Source organism: Emys orbicularis, chromosome 13 (genome assembly GCF_028017835.1).
Source record: "Emys orbicularis isolate rEmyOrb1 chromosome 13, rEmyOrb1.hap1, whole genome shotgun sequence".
Classification (NCBI taxonomy): Eukaryota; Metazoa; Chordata; order Testudines; family Emydidae; genus Emys; species Emys orbicularis.
In genome coordinates this window covers 27862547-27887235 of record NC_088695.1, presented here as the reverse complement: position 1 = coordinate 27887235, position 24689 = coordinate 27862547, and the positions used below count along the sequence as shown (strand labels likewise).

The 24689-nt window shown below is 46.3% G+C and overlaps 1 protein-coding gene across 1 annotated transcript in view; it reads right to left on the bottom strand.

The window, feature by feature from the left end:
• The window catches only part of NTN1 (netrin 1), a 204720-nt gene extending 180392 nt beyond the window's left edge, over nucleotides 1–24328 (bottom strand). Inside the window, 2 exon segments of the mRNA XM_065415859.1 lie at nucleotides 23117–24232; nucleotides 24235–24328. Of these exon segments, the coding sequence (XP_065271931.1) occupies nucleotides 23117–24232; nucleotides 24235–24328 (1210 nt within the window).
• Nucleotides 24329–24689: the final 361 nt, after the last annotated feature.

The window sequence follows — 24689 nt, the reverse complement described above, 5'->3', positions numbered from 1 at the left end:
TACCCTCTCAGTCCCACCCGGGACAATTCCACTGGGCAGGTGAAAGAAGAACTCTTACCGTCCACTGCATCAATTGTTCTACCCAGTACTTGACTTCAAAGTTAAAATAAATAGGTGGCATTTAAGGGAACTTGCCCTCTGAATGGACAGACAGCAGAAAGGTAAAGATGGAATTTATTAAGAAAATTGGGAAACTAGACGCGTGTGTGTGTTGTGTGTGCGTGTGTGTGTGTTTAAAATAATTACAAAAAAATGCCATCACCAAAGAAAAGCTCTTGTGAATGGCCAGCTCCACACAGACTAACATTAGGTCTATTGGCAACAAAGGAACAGTGATTTGACACCCTTCCATCAATCAAGAATGGTCCCGGGCTAAAGAAATCAATCCCCTGGTGATACAGCAGGATGGACTCAGTGAGCCAAGGGAGATTCCTTCCAACACAAGTGATGGTTCTATGACCAAGGGATTATAAAAAGCTCAGCACCATCCCACCCTCTCCACGCCCCAAGGAGGTTTTCAGCCATTTGGCTACTGCACAGTGATTGATTCGTGCTGGACCTGTCCCAGTCTCTAGTGGACAGCTGCAATGTGAATAGCTTATCTGTCCTAGGTGTTAATATAGTAGCAATCGCCGTAGTACTGAGGTGCTGACATATAGGTCTTGGCACATTGGTGACATTGTAAATTGCTTCCTAGCCACACAAAAAAGTGACTTGGAGATCTTCTCCTCTCCTTCAGCATTACCCACTCCCGTCAGCTCGGACCCATCCTGTTGCCACTGCCATGATTAGACCCCCTGCCTTTGGAATGCCATCCCTGCGTTCTCTGCTGCCCTTGAGCTGCTCCATCCCCCTGACTCGCTCAGCTCCAGTCTCTTCTCCATGGGCAACAACTTTCCCCTCTGCCCCAGCCCAGGGCATCCAAACCACAGCCCTGGCTTGCACCTGGCATCCTCCTCTTTCACTGCTTCTCCTGAGCCACTGGAGGAGATCTAGGGACCGTGCAGAATGCCTGCACTGCAAATCCAACCACTCCTCTTCCAGCACTGCCCCCTTCCTAGCAAAGCAGCTCTACTCCTCCTCTCTCAGTGAATCCAATGCTTACAGCCCCATGGCCTGATTGTCAGCTCTAGCTCCTTCCTCCAGCCATCTCTCTTGGTCCCCTCCCTCTCTCAGTTCCGCCATGTTTCGCCCTTCACTTTTCTCCCAACTCTCCCTGCACCTCCTTCCAACATCCTCTCCTCCTCCTCCCCCCCCCAGCCACATACATTCAGATCTCTCCTCTCTCAGCCTTTTGTCCCAACACCTTGCTCCTATCCTGTCCCAACTACTAACCTTACTTGATCCTATGCTCCACCTCCCTCACCCCGAATCTTCCCTTCCCTCTGGATCCTTCACCACTCTATATAAGCATGTCCTAGTCTCACGCTTTTCCTGTTGCTAAGAGAAAACACAGAACTCTGAACCCAACACTTGGCAGGTCACAAGGAGATTTCCAGCCATTTCATTTTAAAATGTATTGATCTGTAATTCTGAGGTCTGTGCATAGATTCTGTTGATGAGTCGTGAATCTTAGACTTGTTTAAAGCTTTGCAGTTCACCTCCAAAGACTGGTTTAATTTTCATTTCTTGGGGATTGTTAATGTTTGTGAAATGATTGAGTGGTCTCGTAAAAGATCATTTTCTTCTTGCATAATTGTTAAACCTAGCAGGGCCACATTCTGCTCTCATTAAAGTCAATGGCAAAACTCATTCTATCCAATAGGAATAGGGCTGGGCCCAAAATAGATATTTTGAATAATCAGTCAGTATGAACTATGATATGCACAAATAGTCTTAACTGGTCAAAAATAAATGCAGATTGAAATTACTCATTCAGCACCTGATAGTGCTGGCTTTTTATATATATGGCCCGTTGATAACAAGGTGATAAGTGCTCTAGAAGTACCATCAGGTACATTGGGTAGACTTTTCAGCTATGCTTTTGTCCACATCTGTCACTTTCATTGGAGAGACATGTGCAAAGATAGTGACCAGAGAACAATCAGGAAAGTGAACAACTACCATCACCTTACAAAATGTTAGGTTCATTATCAGAGTCCAGATGCATTGCAGGTAGGGGACACTGCATAGTGTGATAAACCTATGAAATTTTGAAACAGCTTGTTTCTTAACTTCCCTGTGCATGTCTTCTTCCTATGTCTAATTCCCATCTGGGGACAGCAACTGTCAAGTCCTGCTAACACGTCTGCATGTGAGCAACTGGGGGTGATCTTTTCTGGCTATGATACAGATTTAGACAAATCAACCTCTTCACTTCTCAGTGCATGAGGCAACCAAACAAGGGGTGACAGTCTGATTTCTCATCCCATCTCCCTTGCGCAGATAAAAAAGAATCAATTTACTGTTAAAACAAGACAAACAAACCCCATTTACTCAATCACGTACCCATGCTCCAGTTTGATGATTCAACCTCTAGCCTACAGATGGGCTTGTAGGCTTCACCAGGTAGCCCTTAAAGGTGAAGATATTGGCTGGTGAGTCAGTGAGTCAATAAGCGCTAGGGGTGTGTGTGTGTATGAGCTCATGTTCTTCCTACTCTACCAGGGGAACATTGCAGCTTTTGTCCTGGGGAAGGGAAAGAGCATCTCACAGGCTTGCATGAAACTTCTTCCCCAGTGAGTTCACATCCCAAGAGGAATGTGCCAGCTCACCTTTCTGCCCACGCATCTCATCAGCGCACTGCCCTACCTCACAGGGGACTAAGGACGAGGCCCAAGACTTTTTCTTACAGCTCATCGGATCACCTGTCCCTTAGCTCTGGAAATTACTCAGCTGTAGATTTCATGCCTAGTGGGGTAGAAGCAGAGATACTTGACTCACACAAAACTTAGATCATCTCCAATAAAATCTATATGTCAGAGACATCCATTGCTCAGTGAGTTCCTGATAGTTTTGGATATTTATTGAAGTTGGCCTGAAAACTACATGAGTGTACAGCAGTCCCTGAGACCTCTCTTTTCTGCTCTATTTTTCCATTTGGGTGTAAGAGAAGTCTAAAACATCCTGGATACAGCTGGCAAAATTTGTCCTCAGCTACAAATCCCCTTAAGGTCAACAGGAGTGGCAGGATTCAAACTAACTTTGGGCCCAATCATTGCCCTGTGTTGATGGGTGCAAGGATTAAGGGGATGTAAGGGCCTGGCACTGGCTACCCACATGAGAAACACCTATGGGCCCTCCCTGTGTAGGCAGGCAGGAGAGGGCAGGGAGTGGGCAGTGCCTTTGTTCTGCCACCTCGAAGTACTAGCCAGCTGGGGCGTCAAGCAGCATGCAACTCACCAGATACAATTGCAATTCACTACCTCTGTGGAGCAGTGGAGAAACTGACACGGACACTGTGATTCCCTGCACTGCTCCAGACACAGCTGAACAACACACTGCCGCTTGCTCAGGGCCAATCGTATGGTCACAATCTGGCCCTGAAGATGCCTCTTTGGCTTATGTTATGCAGGTCAGGATCAAATAGATCCCTTCTGGTCTTAAATTCCATCAATCTACTGACTGCTTTAGCGAGGCCATCTGCTTTTAATGGGGGAGTGAGCTATTCCATCAGCCTCAATCACTGTGTCAAGCACAGGTGAATCGACTTAATTTTTAACATTCCAGTATAAGCAATATCCCTGAAAAAAGTTTGAAAGTGAAAGTCCTATCCCTTCAGTGGTGTCCTTACCCGTTTAAGGCAGAGTGATTTTCCATGCTTTCCTAGAAAAGTTTGACATTAAACTTAGCTCTTTTTGTATTTTGGTGTTCGCTCACTGGCCTCTCCAGTGATGCCTTCCAAGCTCTGAGAACACTGTTTGTAAGTTAACAGAGACTATCAGTAGAGAGGGGGCTGAGCCACAAATTTCAGATCTGGATCCAAAGCTTTCCCAAAGTAGAGAGCCAGAGTTCGGCTCCAGAGTTTTGGTTCAGGTTCTTTGGCCCGCAGAGAGAACCAAAAATGCTGCTTTTTATGGGTAGGCTCTAATGAAACCACAGTTTGTGAGCTGCTTCTGGGTTACACTGTCTCTTAGGATATTCTGTGATTATCAGGGATCCTCCTTTGTAAAAACTTCTGGAGTTTAGGGTTTTATCTTGACTGATTTCTCACTTACACCAGGGCTGCTAGGCCTTGCATTCTGGGTGCCAGTTCCAATACAGCCCATGAGTTTGTCAGGTTTCCTCCTCCCACCACAGGCTATAGCCTAAGAACAGATGTATCCAAGTCTAGGCAATAGGAAAGAGAATCAATGAGTTGGGATTTGCCAGAGCCATGGTTGTATGCTCAGTGGTTTCTCCTGGTTGGAACAGAGCTGAGACAGCAATGAGGAACCCTCCGTGGCCACCCCCAGAACAACCCCAAGAATACACTGGTGCATGACCTGGGAGTGAAGCTGAAAAGCTATTCGTGTGAAGGGAGGAGAGGATGGGTGAAAAGGGACATGGTCAGCGGACAGCTGGATGCACCCTCCAATGGCGTGCCAGCTGGGAAGCAGCCCAGGTAAAAAGATCTAAGCCAAATGTTGCCCTCAGCCACATCCACACAACCCAGGTAAAAATAGAACATAAGAACGGCCCTACTAGGTCAGACCAAAGGTCCATCTAGCCCAGTATCCTGTCTTCCGACAGTGGCCAGTGCCAGGTGCCCCAGAGGGAATGAACAGAACAGGTAATCATCAAGTGATCTATCCCCTGTCGCTCATTCCCAGCTTCTGGCAAACAGAGGTTAGGGACACCATTCCTGCCCATCCTGGCTAATAGCCATTGATGGACCTATCCTCCATGAATTTATCTAGTTCTTTTTTGAACCCTCTTATTGTCTTGGCCTTCACAACATCCTCTGGCAAGGAGTTCCACAGGTTGACTGTGCGCTGTGTGAAGAAATACTTCCTTTTATTTGTTTTAAACCTGCTGCCTATTAATTTCATTTGGTGACCCCTAGTTCTTGTGTTATGAGAAGTAGTAAACAACACTTCCTTATCTACTTTCTCTATACCAGTCATGATTTTATAGACCTCAATCATATCTCCCCTTACCCGTCTCTTTTCCAAGCTGAAAAGTCCCAGTCTTATTAATCTCTCCTTATATGGAAGCCATTCCATACCCCTAATCATTTTTGTTGCCCTTTTCTGAACCTTTTCCAATTCCAATATATCTTTTTTGAGATCTGCACACAGTATTTAAGATGTAAGCGTACCATGGATTTATATAGAGGCAACATGATATTTTCTGTCCTATTATCTATCCCTTTCTTAATTATTCCCAGTATTCTGTTCGCTTTTATGACTGCCGCTGCACATTGAGTGGATGTTTTCAGAGAACTATCCACAATGGGATTGTGTAAGTGTAAATGGAGGCCCAATTTCAGCCTCTATATTTAAAATGTCTCCTGGTCTGTTGTGACATTTTTCTATGGAAGACTACACCCAGACCCTGTGAGGTGCCGAGCATTTATACTGAGGTTTAATAACATGGGGGGGTGGGGTGGAAAGTTCAGGAGCCTTATGTCAGAGTGCTATAACAGAGAGGCCTATAAAAGAGGGACAGTGTGCTGTACTAGACACAGATTCTGCTTGTCACATGTCAGTGGTGGATTTTTCAGAGGAAAAGGTAACGCCCTGATGTTGAACGATTTATGCACTATTACAGTATGTTCTTTCCGGACTGTGGCTGAGGCTTGGGGATTGCTAACCCTTATCATTTTCTCCTACATAATACGGCTTAGCATTTCTAAACCTACCTAGAAAGGGAAAGATGTTTTAATGAGTTTAATAAATATGCATAAAATTAATCTTAAAATTGATTAATATGCATACCATAAATTCTCTCTGATCTGTCAGTTCTTTGCGGCAATGAACTTACTCTTTATGTTAAAGAACCAAATAATTTTTGTCATCATTTTAATGATTCTTAGTAACAACAGTTTATAAGCATTTCCTGTCCTGATCTTCGTCTAAGGTGTGGCAGCCTGAGAGGTGTCGGCTTTGGGAGATTGGGTGTATTTTTGTTGGCGTACACTCCACTGAAGGCAGAAATGAGGCCGCATCAGTAATTGCTTCCTAGACAACATCCCAGTATACAATATTGCATTTTGGAGTGTCCCTATGCCCTGCCTGGGGCCATTCCACATTTATTTCTGCAATTCAATAGCACCAGAAAGGCTAAGCTGGCCACACATTTTCACAAAAAACCTTACAGACACCGGAGAAGATTTCACACCATTTCAACGGTCCTGATGTAAGGCTTGTGCTTCCCCACTTCAATAATCCTTGCTGGGTACCAGAACTGGCAAAGAGGGGGCTAGTTCCCAGCCGGGAATTCTTGCTTCCCACATGTGGCCATAAAGAGAAAGTGTTAGTGTTAGGGAAAATAATATACCCAGCAACCTCGGTATAATTGGGAAACCAGTCAAGAGATAAGAGCCTAAACTCCAGATGCTTTTTTCAAAGCGGGATCACTGATAATCACCGAAGATCGGATTTTGCTCAGTCCTCTCACAGGCTGAACTTCCCTTGTAGCCAATGGGAGTTTGTGTCAGTAAGAACAGAATAAGGATGTCATGCTTTGGCCCAGAGAGAGGAGGGCAGAGATTAGCAGTGGACAAGCTAAAGGGAAGGCAAACCTCCAAGGCTGGTTTTGTTTTAGCCTAACTGTGCTGGTTTTGTTTGTGTAAAAACCTTTTTGTTGAAAATCAGTTTAACTTTAAGCTTCCCGAGAATAAAAGGCTGTGAGAAAGCTCTCCCAATGCAAGACTCACTTGTGAGACTACAATTAGCAACTCTAGCATCTTATAGGCCCATACTTCTATGGATACTGCTTCCCATCTGGTCCTTCATAACAATACCATCCATACCTATTATACCATTCTGCCTCGTGTGGCAGAATGAACCTGCTTTAGGCTGTCCCGATCCTAAGGGTGTTGAGAACTTGGAAGTTGATCGAAACTATGGGTGCTCAGTAATGCTTGGGATCAAACCCTTCTTCTGCAGCAAATTCTCCTACATGGACTTGATTCTGAAGTACAATTCCTGTAGACCATCCCAGCCAGAGGCTTTGCTCTTACTCCATGTAGCTCATTTGACTGCATCACTGACCACACTTGCCATTTTTCTCCTGAAAAAACTCATATTGAACACATAGGTATAGTAATAATAAATAGCACTTTTCACCCACGCTCCACAGCACTGTACAAGAGAGGGCATTGTATTGCCCTCACCCCATCACAGATGGGTAAACTGGGGCACAGAAAGGGGGAAGAGGTTGATTTCCAGAGGTGATGAGCACCCACAATTCCTACAGAAGGCAATAAGTTCTGTGGGCTTTCATCACCTCTGAAAAGCAGGCCCTATGCAACTAGCCCTGTCTTTGTTTTATGGCAGTTGTATATAAATGCTGTTATTTCAAGCACCACACTGATGTGTTGCTCTCAGACAGGATAAGAACATCTGCAAAGACAGCTTGAAAATCCTGCTTCAAGGGTCTGTGGTTAGTGAAGTGCATGTGTCTCCACTCATCACAGGAAAAAACAGCTGCTTCAAAGCTTCCACCTGCCATCAGCATGTGATAGCCACCAATGCCCAGGCTGCAGTACTGCTTCTGACTTCCTGGAGATTTGCATGGCCATTTCTTCACCGCTTCTTTCTCATTTCTCCTCCATGGGGTACTGAGCTGAAGAATGAGTGTAACAGACCCTGCCCCCAACCAAATGATTATCTGTGCGGCTGTTTGACGACAGCATCCAAACCCCTTCATGACAAGTACCAGCTCTGGCTTCTGCTCCAATCCATGTGTCTGAAACATTAGCCTCTGTATTAATAATCCCTAGCTTTTATACAGAGAGCTTATCATCAGTAGATCTCAAAGTGCTTTGCAAAGGAGATCAGTATCATAAGCCCCATTTTACATAGGGGAAACCGAGGCACTGGGAGATGGAGTGACTTGCCTAATGTCACCCAGCAGGCTAGTGGCAGGCACAACTGGCACCCAGAGTCCCAGTCCAGTGCTCTAGACACCAGCCCACACTGCCTCTAAGATTGAATGAGGGTAAAACTCAGGTAAAGGTAAGAAAACATGAGGTGAAGGGTAAGGAAATACAACACTTTGGATGTTCGGTCTTTGCCCACTACGATTTGAGAACATTGTCTACACTAATATAAAAATACCAAATTCAAGCCCATATATAGATGCTGGCACACTTAGATCACAGCACCACAGAATCCACTGGCTCAGAAGGGGCTCCAGAGCTATGCAAATCCCCCTCAGATTTGCTTCCCATGAATTTCAGCATGAAATCCTGGAGCCACCTATCTCACTGACTGAGTCTCTCTTCACTCTGTGAGCCAGATCCTCAGCTGGTGTCAACTGCTGTAGCTCCACTGAAGTCAAAGGAACTATGCTCAGATACGCCAGCTGAGGATCTGGCTCCTTGTCTTCAGTGCTGAGGAAAGCATGGTCTGTCTTCTGCTCGTACTGGGAGATATGAATAGACTCAGTATTAACTGTAACTGTATTAGGGCATGTCAAATGTGCCCAGATACCACCATGATGGGCTCCCTATGTGCATGTAGTAAATAAATATAGTTGCAGTGGACCTGGTCCCCAGAGCCTCATGAGCCTCAAGTTCAGAAAAAATTAGGCACGTTAGTGGTTTCACTGAGACAGAAGAATTTTATCCTGAGCTGTTTGTTCCATTGCAGAACTGTCCTCTGAGTTATTATAAAGTTTAGTCGAATGTTTAACCTTTATTTTCCAATCCCTGCTTCTTCTCTCCTCATTGATTAATGAGAATATTTTTCATGCAGCAGGTTTTCTATAAATAATCACTAGAATCAGGCATTTAAATTGGCAAGTTGATAAATAACTAAACGTGTTATAATCCCCAAAGTACTGGTCCTCATTGCCAGGCAGGCATCTGCATGCATTTTCCAGGCCAGCATGGGCTGCGGGGTTGGTCCAATGGCCTATGGAATAGCACCATGGGTTGCCACAGGCCTGACTCGGACTCAATTGCCAGTCTCAGCGTCCCACTCCTTGACCCACAGGGGCTGGGAGAGATGGTCTTCTGCTGCTCAACTGCATCCCCTCAGGCTGATTGAAGAGAAATGTTGATGGGAAGAATGCAGTGCTTCATTTGTGCCAGGGCTTGCCAGGGCTGAGCCCCGCACCTCTAGGCTTGGCAGTTCACAGCCCTGCCACCTCTGGGCCTGGCGGTTCACAGCCCTGGCACCTCTGGGCCTGGTAGTTCACAGCCTCGGCACCTCTGGGCTTGGCAGTTCACAGCCCCGGCACCTCTGGGCCTGACAATTCACAGCCCCAGCACCTCTGGGCCTGGCAGTTCACAGCCCTGGCACCTCTGGGCCTGGTAGTTCACAGCCCCGGCACCTCTGGGCTTGGCAGTTCACAGCCCCGGCACCTCTGGGCTTGGCAGTTCACAGCCCCGGCACCTCTGGGCTTGCTGCATCAGTTATGAATGCTTGAGGCCCGGCACCTCTTTCATTACATATTAGGCACTGGAATAATGAGGACTGTGACATGAAGCTTTGAGGGCAGGAAGATTAAAGCTGGTTAAAATGAAGGGTACCCCAGGGTTTAATAAAGCACCCGGGGAACTCCTTGGGGAAAAATACAACAGACCTCAAATGCTTGTGTAGAATTACAGCCAGATCCTCAGCGGGTGTCAATCAATGGAGCTCTGTTGAAGTCAATGGGGCTAGGCTGAGTGACACGAGCTAAGGATCTGTCTCAGAATAGTTTTTCTACTCCGTTTGCCCTGAAAACTTTTTCCCAGCAGCAACAACTGAAATACTAAAGTCCAGCCCCAGATTCACTGGAGAGGAAGCTGTTCATTGGTAGGATTTTGCATTGACAGTTTTACAAGAGTTTATCAGTCACCCCTCACCCAGTAAGCCTGAGCTGTAGTTTCCCTTTAACTGAGGAACATCGTTACCAGCGGACTGTTCTCACATCTAACTGTAGGATACAACTCAGGCATGGGAAGGCTACTGTGGCAAACAAGGCTATCTCCGGCCTAATGCAACGAGAGACTTAATGTGCATCTTGTGCCAGCTCCTGTAGCTGAAAAAACAATATGTTTCCCTTTTCACACTGTGATTGCAGTTGTTATTGTTAAACATTTTCTAGGAGAACAAAAATATAGAGCCAAAATCTGAAAGGCACAGGGCACCTGCAAGTGCCATTGACGTCAGAGAGATGTGCAGGTGCTTACTTCATCTCACGCCCTGGCCCCATAGATTAAGCCAATGGTATGGGAACAAATTACAGAGGTCATGTTCAAGTGCTCGCTCAATACAATGCAGTATATATTTATCTAATCGTGTTTCCCATATCCAAGGCAACCGTGAGGGAATTTTATTCATGTTAATGGGAGTTTTAAAAGTGTTTTACAGCAGTTCTTATCTCTAACACTAAAAAATTTAATGAAAAGTTACAGAGCAAACTAGTGGCTCTAATTTACTGATGCTACTAAATCTGTTAAAAGTACATGCAAGATTCCCTGGCCTCTTTCGAAAGCGTTACCATGGTCTAGCAAATATTTGAGCTCAGAAGCCATTTCACTGGTGGATTCTTTCACTAGCCCCTTCCCGCTATAAAGGACTTGGGTGCTTTATAAACAAGAGTTTGGGCTGGCATGCAATTGGCTTGGGTTGGCCAGAAGCTGACAGGAATGGAACAGATCAAATAGTGCAATTTGCAGTGTTGTTGTAGCTGTGTTGGTCCCAGGATATTAGAGAGACAAGGTGGGTGAGGGAATATCTTTTATTGGACCAACTTCTGGTGGTGAAAGAGACAAACTTTCACGCTACACAGAGCTATTCTTCAATGCAGAGCAGATGATACCTGAAGAAACAAGGTTGAGAGGGGAGAGCAACACAGAAATATTATGTAACTAACTACTAGCACCTTGGTATGCCCTCTGCAATAGTCAACAAACCACGAGTCCAAGTCTGTACTGAGGCAGGACTGTGTTGCTTGAATCACTTTAAAACACTGTTAAAAAATATCCTATTTGAATTCACCAGGTTGTACATTTAACTAAACTAACGACAATAATATATCTCCAAGCCATGTCCTTTCTCACTCACCCTCCTCTTCCTGGAGTATGTTACCGTCTCACTTCCACGCCACATCCATCCTTTAAGCCCTGATTCTGCAAAGAGGTCCACATGCGTAGATCAGGTCTGGAGGGAGTTCCACTGATGTTTGATGGGACTCCAAAAGGGTGAAAGGGTTTAGGTGTGTGGATCCCTTTGCAGAATTGGATCCTTAGATGATAAGCTCTTTGGGCCCAAGACCTGTCTTTTCCATTTGAAGATTCTAATACACTGGTGGGCCCCATGAAATAATAAATAAGAATTAGAACTGGTCAGGAAAAATGTTTTTTCCCCCCAGGGAATATTTTGACTTTTCATCAAAAAGCCAAAAGCCTGAAATTTTTTTTTCCAGTTAAACAATACCAAAAATGGAAACATTTGAGGCTTCTCAACTGAATTTTTTTTAGTTTTTGGCCAAAAAAAATTTGTTTTTCAGGTTTTCTGATGAAAAATTGAAAATTTTCAAGGAAAGCAGATACTTTCTGTGAAAATTTTCATTTAGTTGAGAACCCAATTCTCTATCAAAGGAGACAAAAATGTTCCAGTGGAAGATGTCTGACCAGTCCAGTAATAACAAAACTGACTTCAGGCTAATTCAGGTTTCAATACGGGCGGCATGGCTGGGAACCTGGCATTCTGAACACTGCTGCTGTGAGGGATTTCACCTTCTCCACCTACTGAAGAAGATTTCAGAGTGAAGCAGGAAGTATCACTCTACTTCTGCTGACTTTTTCACCTTTTGTTCCCAACCTCTGTCTGCCTAAGCGCGGGTTTGTTACCCTTCAATGCATGTTGCAATTCCCATCTTTGCTCTCTGGATTTTGATCATGAGCCTGCTGCTGAGAATGGGATGAGGATTGCTGGGAAGTCGGTGGTGGTTGAATAGGTTTATTATGATTGTTATCTATGGGTGATTATTCCAGGCTGTACGGTCTTGGCAGGGCAGTTTGTTTGTTTTGTTGTGTTTGGTAGGGGATTTTATTTAGAACTGGTGTATTCTAATACATACAGTACCTAGGGCGCTCTACAAACTGAAATACATAATCCCACTTTGAAATGTTGGTTTATAGCAGTTTTACCCTTCCAAAGCACTTGCTTCCTGATAAGTGTAGGGCATTTGTTGGAAAAGATGAACTGGTGTGTAACTCAGAAATCTGAGGTCTAAGATCTGCTCTACACTACAGAGTTAGGTTCGTGCAAGGCAGCTTATGTCGACCTAACTATGGAAGTGTCTACAGCTAAATTTTGCTCCTGCCAATGTAACTGCCCCACGACGCCAACTTAATAACTCCACCTCCACGAGTGACGCAAAGTCAAGGTCAATGTAGTTAGGTTGACACAGTGTCAGTGTAGACACTTTGTTGATTATGTCGACTGTTACTGGAGCCATTCCACATTGACCCACCCTGACAGTACAATCGATACAAGCGCTCCTGGTGAGGAGCTTCCGACACAAGGAGCAAAGTGAAGACATGCACAAACAATGTAATTACTGCAGCAGCTGTATGCTGACGTATGTTAGGTTGACTTAATTTTGTAGTGTAAACATGGCCTAAAAGAGAAAGTGGTGTTTTCTGAAGAATCCTCCAGTAGAATTATAAAACAAATTTAAGCCCAATACACAGTAGTTTCTGGCATGAACTCCATGAGCTTCATCAGAATTACACACTCATTTCCTCTTTCTCACAAGCTAATTTGGAACAAGAAAAGAAGGTGAGTGTCATATTGACTCCAGGAATGGCTGAATGTGCTAGGGCAGAGGTTCTCAAATTGTGGTCCATGGACCACCAGTGGTCCACAAGCTCCATTCAGGTGGTCTGCGGATAGTTCCTTCTAAGGTGTGCACCTGGGCTGCCACACACGAGAGAATGAAGGGCCACCCACCTAATTAGTGGAGCTGCGCAGGCGTGACTCCACTAATTAGGTGCCTGGACCCTGGAGAAGATGCACATGTCAGGTGAGGCGGTGGCCTTGGGGGGAACAGGGGGTTGGTGGGAGGGGGCAGTGGGCTGAGAAGAAGGAGTGGGGGGAATTTGGGACATGCAGGGCTGCGGCGGCCAGAGAAAGAGGCGACTTTCCCCAGCTCCAGGGCTGCGGCTGCCGGGGAGAGACAGCCCTCCTTCCCAGCCTCAGCTCTGTGATGGCGTGGCGGGGGAGAGACCCCCCCTCCTTCCCAGCCCCAGCTCGGGGGCTGCCGTGGTAGGGGAGAGAGGGAGAAACCCCCCCTCCTTCCCAGCCCCAGCTCAGGGGCTGCCATGGCGGGGGAGAGAGGGCACATCCATTGCATTAGAAAGGTAAGACTACTCATACGTTGTTATGTTCTTATATTAAAATATGAGTTGTGTGCTTTTATTTGTAGAACAAACAAAAAATTTTAATTATTATCATTGTTTTTTTATATAGTGCTTTTATCCAAAGCGTTTTACAATAGTAAGCTAATGGTACAAATAACATTTGGAAATATCATTAAGCGGTCTGACAAGACCCTCACCAATTTTCAAGTAGTCCACACAAAAAAACGTTTGAGAACCACTGTGCTAGGGAATTTCCAGGAAGTACTACCAGTTCAAATGTATTGGGCCCTCTTACTCAGGCAAACGGATCTTACTCACACAGGTAATCCCACTGCAGTCAATGGAACTACTCCTGTGAGTAAGGACTTGTGCAAGTTGTAAGATTGGGCTATATTTTAAGTGTTGTCTATAGTGGTGAAGCACATAATTGGGAGTCAGGATTGAATCAAGGGCTTGGCTCTGTGTCATCTTGTCTGTGTGTCATCCTGAGCAATGTTGTGGCCGTGTCAGTCCCAGGATATTAGAGAGACAAGGTGGGGGACGTAATATATTTTATTGGACCAGTTTCTGTTGGTGAGAGAGACACGCTTTTGAGCTTACACAGAGCTCTTCTACAGGTCTGGGAAACTTAGGGCTTGTCTACACGATGGCACTGTGATGCTTCAATGTGGACACTACTTACACCAACACAGAATGGAGAGGGATTCTCCCATCAGTGTAGGTATTTCACCTCCCCAAGAGGCGGTAGCTATGTCAACGGGAGAAGCTCTACATGGTCAGTATAATTACATTGCTCAGGGGTGTGGCTTTTCACACCCTTGAATGACACAGTTATACCAATATAGGTCTGTAGTGTAGACCTGCCCTAATTTTCCAGTGTAGACCAGGCTTAAGTGTAGACAAGCACTTACTCGGAGTGTCACAGTTAAATACAAGATGGAACAGATTGTTTAGCATAAGCAGTTATCACATATTTCAATAAATTTGTTAGTCTCTAAGGTGCCACAAGTACTCCTGTTCTTTTCACATATTTCAAGGAACCATTCAAGGTGAAGTGGCCCATTATCACCTCTCCAGTCATAAGGAGGAAAGGAAGAGGGTTGTTAGTGGGGTTATAGATTATTGTAACAATGTCTAGCAAAGATATGAATTTAAGCTCCTAGATTCATCATTTAAAATTGTTGGGCAGGTTTCCTCTGAGAATGAGGATACTGGATTTATGGCTTATTATAACCCTCTAACAAACTCCCCAGCTCCCTATGACTGAAGGGGTGTTAATGGGCCACTTCACCTTGAAAGGTCCCTTGAAATATGTGTTAACTACTTATGCTAAACAATCAATCTGTTCCACCTTGTAGTTGGCTGTGACACTCTGAGCAAGGCTATGTCTACACTGCATTTTGTGGTTAAAACTTCTGCCGCACAGAGGTGTGAAAAAACACCTCCTCTGAACGACAAAAGTTTTAACCATGAAAAGCACCGGGGTGGACAGTACTTCGTCGGAGCCGTGCTCCCATTGATGAAGCTACTGCCCCTCATTGGGAGTGGTTTTATTGTGTCGTCAGGAGAGCTCTCTCCTGGCGACAAAGAGCAGCTACACTGTGTACCTTACCACAGCGTGGCTGTAGCAGCACAGTTGCGCCGTTGTAAGGTGTGCAGTGTAGACATAGCCTACGTTTCCCAGACTTTACAAAGAACTCTGTGTAGCTCAAAAGCTTTTCTCTCTCACCAACAGGAGTTGGTCCAGTAGAAGATATTACCTCACCCACCCTGTCTCTCATCTTGAGCAAGTCATTTTATATCCCAGTGACTATTTACCGATCTCTAAAATAAGGACAATAGCACTCTTCTACCTTACAGTGGTGTGATCTTAATTAGGAGTGAAATTTACGCTAGGGAGCAGAAAGAACAGGAGTACTTGTGGCACCTTAGAGACTAACAAATTTATTTGAGCATAAGCTTTTGTGGGCTACAGCCCACTTCATCAGATGCATAGCGAGCAGATTATTCTGTAATTATCTTCTACAGGGTTTCTTGCACCTTACCCTGAAGCATTTAATACTGGCCACTTTCAAAGATAGGATATTGGACTAGATCAGGGGTCGGCAACCTTTCAGAAGTGGTGTGCCGAGTCTTCATTTATTCACTCTAATTTAAGGTTTCGCGTGCCAGTAATACATTTTAACGTTTTTAGAAGGTCTCTTTCTATAAGTCGATAATATATAACTAAACTATTGTTGTATGTAAACTAAATAAGGTTTTTAAAATGTTTAAGAAGCTTCATTTAAAATTAAATTAAAATACAGAGCCCCCCAGACCAGTGGCCAGGACCCAGGCAGTGTGAGTGCCACTGAAAATCAGCTCGTGTGCTGCTTTCGGCACGCATGCCATAGGTTGCCTACCCCTGGACTAGATGAACCAATGCTCTGATACGGCAATTCCTATGTTCCTAACAAATGCTTGTAAAAATGCTTTGAGAATCTTTGATTAAAGAGCTGTATGCATGGAAAGTGGTTAGTTTTGGGGATGTTTCTTATGGGTAAGAAAGCTATTTGGGATTCATGTAACTATAAATTAGACCCATAGAGCAATGTAATGTAGTGATTGTATATTGTACAACAGACATAGAAAGAAATTATCATGATGACAGGGAAGAAAATCAAATCAAGTGGACTTTTTGAAGTGTAAACATATAAGACTATTAAGGATGTGATCTTGAGTTAATCCCAAGACATACATTCACTTAATAAAAAACATAGCTCATCTTAAGGGGGAAAAATAGGTACCAGCTGTGGTGAGAAAGGCTGGCATTCCCCAAGAAGGAGAGATGATTTTCACTGCCTTTCCAACAGCCACACTGGGAATACACATTTTAAAGCACCTTTTTCTGTGTCTTCTTTTATCTTCGGCCTTAGGCCGGAGAGAAGTTTCGGTGATTGCTTTTAAGAAGTAAAATACTCAGAGAGACCAAAGAAAAGAAACTGGCTTATTGAAATGGCAGCTCTGGCATGACAAAGGCAGTGCAGCATGGCGGAAAGGGGCTCTCTTTAGCTTGTGGCAAGCCTGGTATATTGTTCATGTGAATAGCTGGAGGATCCTGGTCACTAGGTGTTAATGGGAATCCCAGCAGTGGCTCTGCTCCAGATGTTATAGGCTAACTGAGATAAATGACAGCTCTATACTGTTTACATATTTAAACAGCACTTACTAGCTTCACACTAGGGACTTGGAGATGCTATTTCCCACGGAGACCCACTGGCTAATCATGTTGCACCTGTTAACTCCTTCGTTGCTGCTAGTCTTTAATCTAGCCGGTTATTTCGATGCTGGTCATTACTCTTGTTAAAAATGAAAGTTATTCAGAACTCCATAGAGTTTGGGGTTTCACACCCAGGGGCGGCTCTATGTTTTTTGCCACCCCAAGCACGGCAGTCAGGCAGCCTTCGGCAGCATGCCCGCGGGCAGTCCGGTGCTCACGCGGATTCAACGGCGTTTCTGCGGGTGATCTGCCGGTCCCGCGCCTTCGCCGTACCCGCCACCAAATTGCCGCCGAAGCCGCGGGACCGGCGGACCTCCTGCAGGCATGCCGCCGAAGGCGGCGTGACTGCCGCCCTCATGGTGACCGGCACGCTGCCCCCCGCAGCTTGCCGCCCCAGGCACACGCTTGCTGCGCTGGTGCCTGGAGCCGCCCCTGTTCACACCATGCACAGAGCACAAAACCAAAGAAATCTAATTTCACAATAAGAGGAGGAGCTAGACCATGCTTCCCTGTAGCCCTCAGATTTTTAAGGCCAAAAGAGACCATTGTGATCATCTAGTCTGACCTCCTGTATAACACGGGCCAGAGAAATTCTACAAAATAATTCCAGAGCAGATCTGTTAGAAAAAAATCCCCTCTTGATTTAAAAACTGTCAGTGATGAAGACTCCACTACAACCATTGGTAAATTGTTCCAATGGTTAATTACACTCAGCGTTAAATATTTACACCTTATGTCCAGTCTGAATTGTCTAGCTTCAGCTTCCAGCCACTGGCTCACGTTAGACCTTTCTCTGCTAGACTGAAGATCCCGTTATTAAATATTTGTTCCCCATGTAGATACTTATAGACTGCAATCAAGTCACCCCTTGGCTGTCTCTTTAAGTGACATAGATTGAGCTCCTTGAGTCTATCACTATAAGGCATGTTTTCTAATCCTTTAATCATTCACATGGCTCTTTTCTGAACTCTCCCCAATTTATCAGTATCCTCCTTAAATTGTGGGCACCAGAACTTGACACAATATTCCAGCAGTGGTCACATCAGTGCCAAATATAGAGATGAAATAACCTCTCCCATTTGAGATTCCCCTCTTTATGCATCCCAGGATCGCAGTAGTTCTTTGGACCACAATATCATATTGGGAGCTCATGCTCAGCTGATTATCCACCATGACTCCCAAATCTTTTTCACAGTCCCTGCTTCCCAAGATAGGATCCCCCATCCTGTAAGTATGCCTGACATCCTTTGTTCATAGTGGTATACATTTATATTTAGCCATATTAAAATGCATATTGCTTGCTTGCGCCCAGTTTACTAAGCAATCCAGATTGCTCTGAATCAGTGACATGTCTTCATCATTATTTACCATGCCCACCGTTCGTGTGTCATCTGTAAACTTTATCAGTGATGATTTAATGTTTTCTTCCAGATCATTGATAAAAATGTGAAATAGTGTAAGGCCAAGAACTGATCTCTGTGGGACCCCACTGGAAACACACCCGTTCAATGACAATTCCCCATTTACAATTACATTTTGAGACCTATTAGTTAGTCAGTTTTTAATACACATGATGTCTATTGTATTAATTTGATATCATTCTAGTTTTTTAAAGACATAGGGCCAGATTTGCCAGCATGCTCTGGCTGCTATGTGCTGTGCCATTGACAGAAAACAGCCATCAACCCAGTTTAACTGGTCAGAAAAGGTATTGTGAAAGTGGGACAAAGCAGTCAGAGTGTATAGGTGAATCTGGGCTCTGCTCCCTTTGGCCACTTCTATACCCTGGCAATTCCATGGACTACACTGGAGCTACTCCAGATTTACACTGATGTGAGTGGGATCAGAATCAGGCCCTCGGGGATTGGTTTTACCACCTCCTTTGAAGACTTGGGATTTGGTGTCCTCAAACAGGTTAATGCCAATAAGCCACTTTTTACACCAGGGTAGAAATTGTAAGCATAAAAACCAAGGACTTTGTGTAATGAGCACGCTCAGGGTAAAGAGACAAACCTTTCCCTTTGTAGTCATTCTTCTCCTGTGTATTTAATCTTCCTTGTATTCCTGTGACCCAGGATTCAATTAACTTACACAGTGCGAATTAAACACTAATATTATTCTGCATCAAAGCTATTCCAATATACTCTACAGAATTATCTTCAGCAGCAAAGCATTTGAGTCCTGCAGCTGAGAGAACAGTCAAATAAAGAGCACTCTCATACAGCTCTGTTTGTGTCATTATTACCATTGTATCACAGGTACACACTACCAATAGACAAACTGAACTACAGGGCACTAAAGAGCTCATTTCACACAGCCGTCTTTGCTGTGGGGTTTAAATTACAGCTGTGTTATGCAAATCCGTGGTTTCGGTTGCAGAACTAGTTTTCATAAACTATAGCCCAGCCACAGACTTGGGAAGATCTCGGAGCATTTGTCTTGTGTGATTTATTTTTAATAATAATTGTCAGCAAAAAATTCAATGCTGAAGTGGCACATAGGAAGTTCCAAATTTCATAGGAAGTTTATTAAAACCCCAGTCACTCATTTATGAAATATAGCTTCTTGTCTTCAGTCTGTGAAAACCAATGGTGCCTAAAAATTCACAGGGATCGTCAATACCCCTTCCACAAGCCTCAACTCATCCGGAATAGAATATCCATTAAAAGAAAGATCAGTACTACCACTCTTTCAGATTACACACACGTGTGTATAGATTACATATACCTACATACACACATTGGACTAGATCCTCATATGGTGTAAATCGGCACAGTTCAATGGACTTTAACAGAACTCTGCTGAGTTACCCCAGTCGAAGATCTAATGCATGGCTGAATGCAAGATTTCCTGCATTCTGCTGTCACCAACCCTGAAATCTTATATTTTTCTCTTTCATGCTGTTTAGGATTATTTCTGGAAGAAATTCCAAGTTTCACTAAAGAGAATAATCTAGCTTTCCTACATCCATGAGTATTTTTTTTTATTGTATACACACATACATCGGTAACTGCTCCACAACTAAGACTGTGTTGTGATTTCCATTTAAAACTGGACTAAACTCTTCTTTTTCTATCTATCTATCTATCTATCTATCTATCTATCTATCTATCTATCTATCTATCTATCTATCTAATCTAGTAGATTGATAGCAGAAGAGAGAGAACATATGTATGTTGGCAGAGTAGAATTCTACTAAAATGTAGAATTTACATGTATATGGAGCTAAGCTTTAGTAAAGGTTTTGCAAAGCACATATGTCTGCATTTTGTATTAATCTTGAAGTATCTTAGCTGTATTAATTTGCTAAAGGAAGAAGACTTAGTGAGCCAAATAACCCTGTGCATTGCCAGTATTTTTCTTTGTTATTATTCTTGGTGTTCAAGAGGAAGACACAGAAATTAAATACTCTTCAAAGTCACATCTGATTATGATTTAAGCAAAGGAAAAACAAACTGTTCGGAGATGCTGCACAATGTTATTCTTATCGCTGGAGCGGAATATTCTGGATGACAGGGCAAGTGATATATACTTTCTTTGTAAATAATGTGATTAAATATTCACAAATGATAGAGGCACTCAGAAAAAGTTTCCCTCCAAGGGCTAGATTCTGTTTACGGTGGTGTAACCCCAGAGGAATGCCATCAATGTCAATGGAGTCACAGTGGTGGAAAACCGGTGTAAGGAGGATCAGAGACTTATGTATCATCAACGGCTAGAATTTGCCGCATAAATAAATAATACAGCATTAAGGCACTTTTAATAAAAGAGGTCCTCAGCTAGTGTAAATCAGCATAGCTCCACTGACTTCAGCAGAGATACTCCGATTTACACCGGCTGACAATCTACCCAAGATATGCAAGTGCTAAAACACATGTGATGCTGCTGAAGCATTTTATAAGTGAGTATTGTTATATGTTAACTAGGCTTGGAATGTGGCTCAGATGACAAGTAAAAATGAGTTATAGCTGAGTCTCAGTTTAATCTCTGGTGGGCAAGTTTTCATACCGCAGCATTACCAGTGTGTGACATGACTTTAAGTCTCTGGCTAGAAGACCCCAAAGACTAGAATGGTAGAACTGGCTGGGGATTTTTCATAGGAAAATGCTGATTCATCACAACTGAAACTTTTCATGGAAATGTATGAGAGAAAGAGATCCACCACAGAAAAGCCATGGCCCAGGAGCTAGGGCACTCACTTGGGTCTCTCACATTTTAGGTGAGTGTCCAAACCACGGGGCTATTTTGGGGTGGGTCTCACTCACTCTTGCTCTCTCTGATTTTTTGCACAAATATTTTGAAAGGACTAGTTTTTGCTTCAGTGCAGAACAAAAACAAATGCTGAAACCTATCTTTTTTTTTTTCTTTCTGGCCAGCCCTGTAGAACAGGGTTGCTAACAGGGTCAACTTTAAGATGTATTAATAGGGTGTGGGGTACGGGAGCATGACTGGGGGGTTGTAGGTTAGATTAGAAGTTTACTGACAATGCTGGGAGTGAGGGGCAAAAGTGAAAATTCCTGCAGGTTAGAATTTAGGTGAATGGGCAAAGCTGGGGGAAGGTGCCCTCAGGACAAGAATGGGAGGGGGTTTGCTGCGGGACAGGATTCAGGTGCATTGGCAGAGATGTGGGGGACTCAGGACAAGGGAGTGCTGCAGATCAGCATTGGCAGAGCTGGAGGCAGGAGCCTCAGGATCAGACTATAAGGGGGTGCTGGAGATCATGAATAAGGTGCATGCCAAAGCTGTGTGGGAGCCCAAGAATGGGACAGCAGGGCATGCTACAGGCCAGGAGAGAGGTACTTCAGCAAGAGCTGTGCAAGTCATGGGCTAGGAGAGGAGGGGTTCCTCTGAGTGGTGTTTGATGAGCTATCTGTGCCCACCTTATCCTTGCCAATTTCTCACTCACTTGTCTTCTTGAATGTCAAAATCACCTTTTAAAGGGAAAGGGAAAGGGAAAGCTGGGATGGGTGAAGCCTTCCTAACTGCTCCAGGAATATCTGCCCCTTGTCTGAGAACATGCATCTACACACCACCAACCACACAGCCTCCTCCTGCCTGTCATTTTCAGGAATGACCCACGCCGGAATATTGCAGCACTGCCTGTAAATACGCTAAGAATCTTTCTTGAATGATAACCTAGATTATTGGAATTGTTTACAGCCAAGAGGATCTATATTTCTTGCCTCAGACCTGGTGAAATAAATCATCCCTCAAGCACACTGCTGTTTCTCATTTCAGCCTTGGTCCTCATTCAAGTCCCTCATTAGAGACCCACAGTATTATTGGCTTGGCCAGTGTTTCTGCCTGAGACAGAAATGACACAAACACATCAACTCCACACAAACCCTCCTTTGCTCTCTCCTATTCATGGATCAATTGAAGGCACTTCACAGGGCTGGGACAACATCTTCAGAGGGAGGTGCTGCTTTAATTGATTTCATATAAAGTCAGCTGGAGAAAACACCACCTACTGTGTTCTCAGAAGGAGACTCATTGCCAGAGCTCTGTCAGTTCTTTGGAGCTATAAAGCCACTGAAACGTTTCTGATGCACAGCTTTATGAGCTGGAGGCTTCTGAGCGAGACTATAACAGTCTGCCTTAAAAGCCGCCTGGATGGCCCATAACCGAGGAATTATTTACATTTAGGCAGGACTAGAAAGTGACCCTGCCCTTCTGGAGCTGTCATTAGCTAAATATTTACTAACAATCCCAACCTCGCGCACGTCTGAATGCAATTCATTTCAGTCAGGCATGTCCGTGTATAGTCTGAACTAACCGATGCAATTGCTCCCAAGGCTCAAACTCCTCTGCACCGCAACTTATGGTGAGGCACCTGTGTACCGTGGGTTGGGGCCTTAGTCTGTGCCCAGTAGATGTGTCACTAGGAGGCTTATTCCCAACCCAGAGCGCATGAGACATGACCTGTCCCGGCTGCAGCGGGTTATGTGATCGTGGTGAGACGGGACAAGGCGCCTTTCTGCCGGGGCTTTCCCCAGCCATCTCTGACCCAACAACGTCAGCGTGCGGGGCACTAAGCCCGACTCCACTGGAGCCTTCCTCTCGGCCAGCTAACACCTGCTAGCAGCTTGGGGGGCCGACGCCGAGCCCTCTGATCTGCCTTCCTGCCTCCCCGAGCCCCCGGGGCACCGGGCATGGGAGCGGAGGGGATCAACGTTCACCCAGGGCTTGGCCAGGGTCGGCGGAGCGTCTCCTCCTAGATCTCAGGGCTGGAAGGGAGGCTCCATGCGAGGCTGGCTCTCCCGCCCGCTTGCGAGCCTCCCCTAGACCAGGGGCCCGCGCCATGCGTCCCGTGCTCTCCGGGGTCCCTTCGGCCAAGCACACCCGCCTCCCCACGCACCCGGGCCCCTTAGCCCCGGCGCTGCCGGGCCGGGGCCGGGGGCTTGACTTACCCACGCACTCGTTGGCCTCCCGGGCCGTAGCCCGCTGCCAGGGCCGGTCGTAGTGGAAGGGCTTGCAGCGGTCGCACTCGGGCCCGGCCGTGTTGTGCTTGCAGTCGCAGACCAGGTTGTCGTCGCGGTCGCGGACGCAGCGTGACGCGTGGCCGTTGCACTTGCAGCGGCCGCCCACCTGCAGGTCGGAGACGGCGTAGAAGTAGGAGTCGCGGGCCAGCTCGGAGTCGTCCTCGTTCTCGTCGCCGAAGGTGTGGAGGCGGCTGAAGGCCACCTTGATGTCGGTGGCCGTAACCCAGTCCTGCAGCACGGGCGAGTTGTCGAAGTCGTGGGCCGAGGGGCGGCCGTCCAGGGTGCTGAAGGCGATGAGGCCGCCGGCCAGCGGCCGCATGTCGGTGTGGGAGTCGGTGCAGATGGCCTCCTGCTCGTTCTGCTTGGTGATGGCGGCGCGGCTGGGCTTGGCGTACATCTTGCGGCACTGGGCCGAGTAGAACTGGAAGGGCACCCAGCTGCGGCCATAGTCCATGGACTTGTAGATGGCCATGGACTCGGGGCGCGGCGAGCAGAACTGCAGGCTCACGTAGGTCACCTCGAACTTCTTGCCCAGCGAGAGGGTGAGCGTGACGTTGTGCGGGTGCTGCACGAAGTTCTCCGACTGCCAGCACGTCAGGTTGTGCGGGTTGTTGAGGTCGGTGAGGAAGGCGGGCGGGTGGGCCCGCCGCGGTTCCGAGGCGTTGCAGAGGTGGCAGGTCCGCACGCGCTCCTCGCCCTTCTCGCTCACCACGCAGTAGCGGGCCGGCGGCCTGCCGCAGGTGCTGGACACCTTCACCTCCTTACCGAAGGCGGAGTTGACGAAGTCCGGGATGCACCGCCGCGGGTGGCCGTTCTCGTCGTAGCACGGGTCCGGCTGCGCCGTCTGCACCGCGAACATGCTCATGCCGTAGCCGCCGCGCGCGCCGCCCGCCAGGCACCACAGCGACACCAGCGTGACCAGAACCCGCCAGCACTTCCCGGGCATCCTGCGGGCGCCTCCTCCGGGGAGCCTGGGGGCAAACACAGAGAGAGAGAAGCGGGGAGGTGAAGCCGCCGTCACAAACCCAATTGCTCCGCTACCGGGCCGGGAAGGGGAGGCTGCAGCCCGGCAGATGGGGCGCCGAGCGCAGCCCGGCCCGCTCTGCAGGGGACCGGCTCTACAAGCCGGGCGCTTCCCATCCAGCGGGATCGCTGCCCAGGCAGCGAACGGGAAGAGCCTCCCGTGCCAGGGCACTGCCCAGGAAACCCAGACTGCAGCCCGGCGGGAAGCTGGCGGGTTGGAAGGAGAACTTTGCGCCTGGAGGCAGAGAAACCCTGGCTGGATCAGAAGCGCAAAGCGACCCTGGCCTCCCCTCCCAAGCTAACCCCCGCCGCTAAGGCTGGTGGCTTTAACCCCCCTGCAGCTGTAGCCATCAGAGACCAACAGGTGGGACGCTACCTTCTTCGCTCGTTTGGTTTTCCTCCTGAGGCGCAAGAGTAAAGTTTCTGGAGCTCCCGGGGAAGGTGGCACGCACAGCCCGTCTTCAAGCTCTCAGCCGAG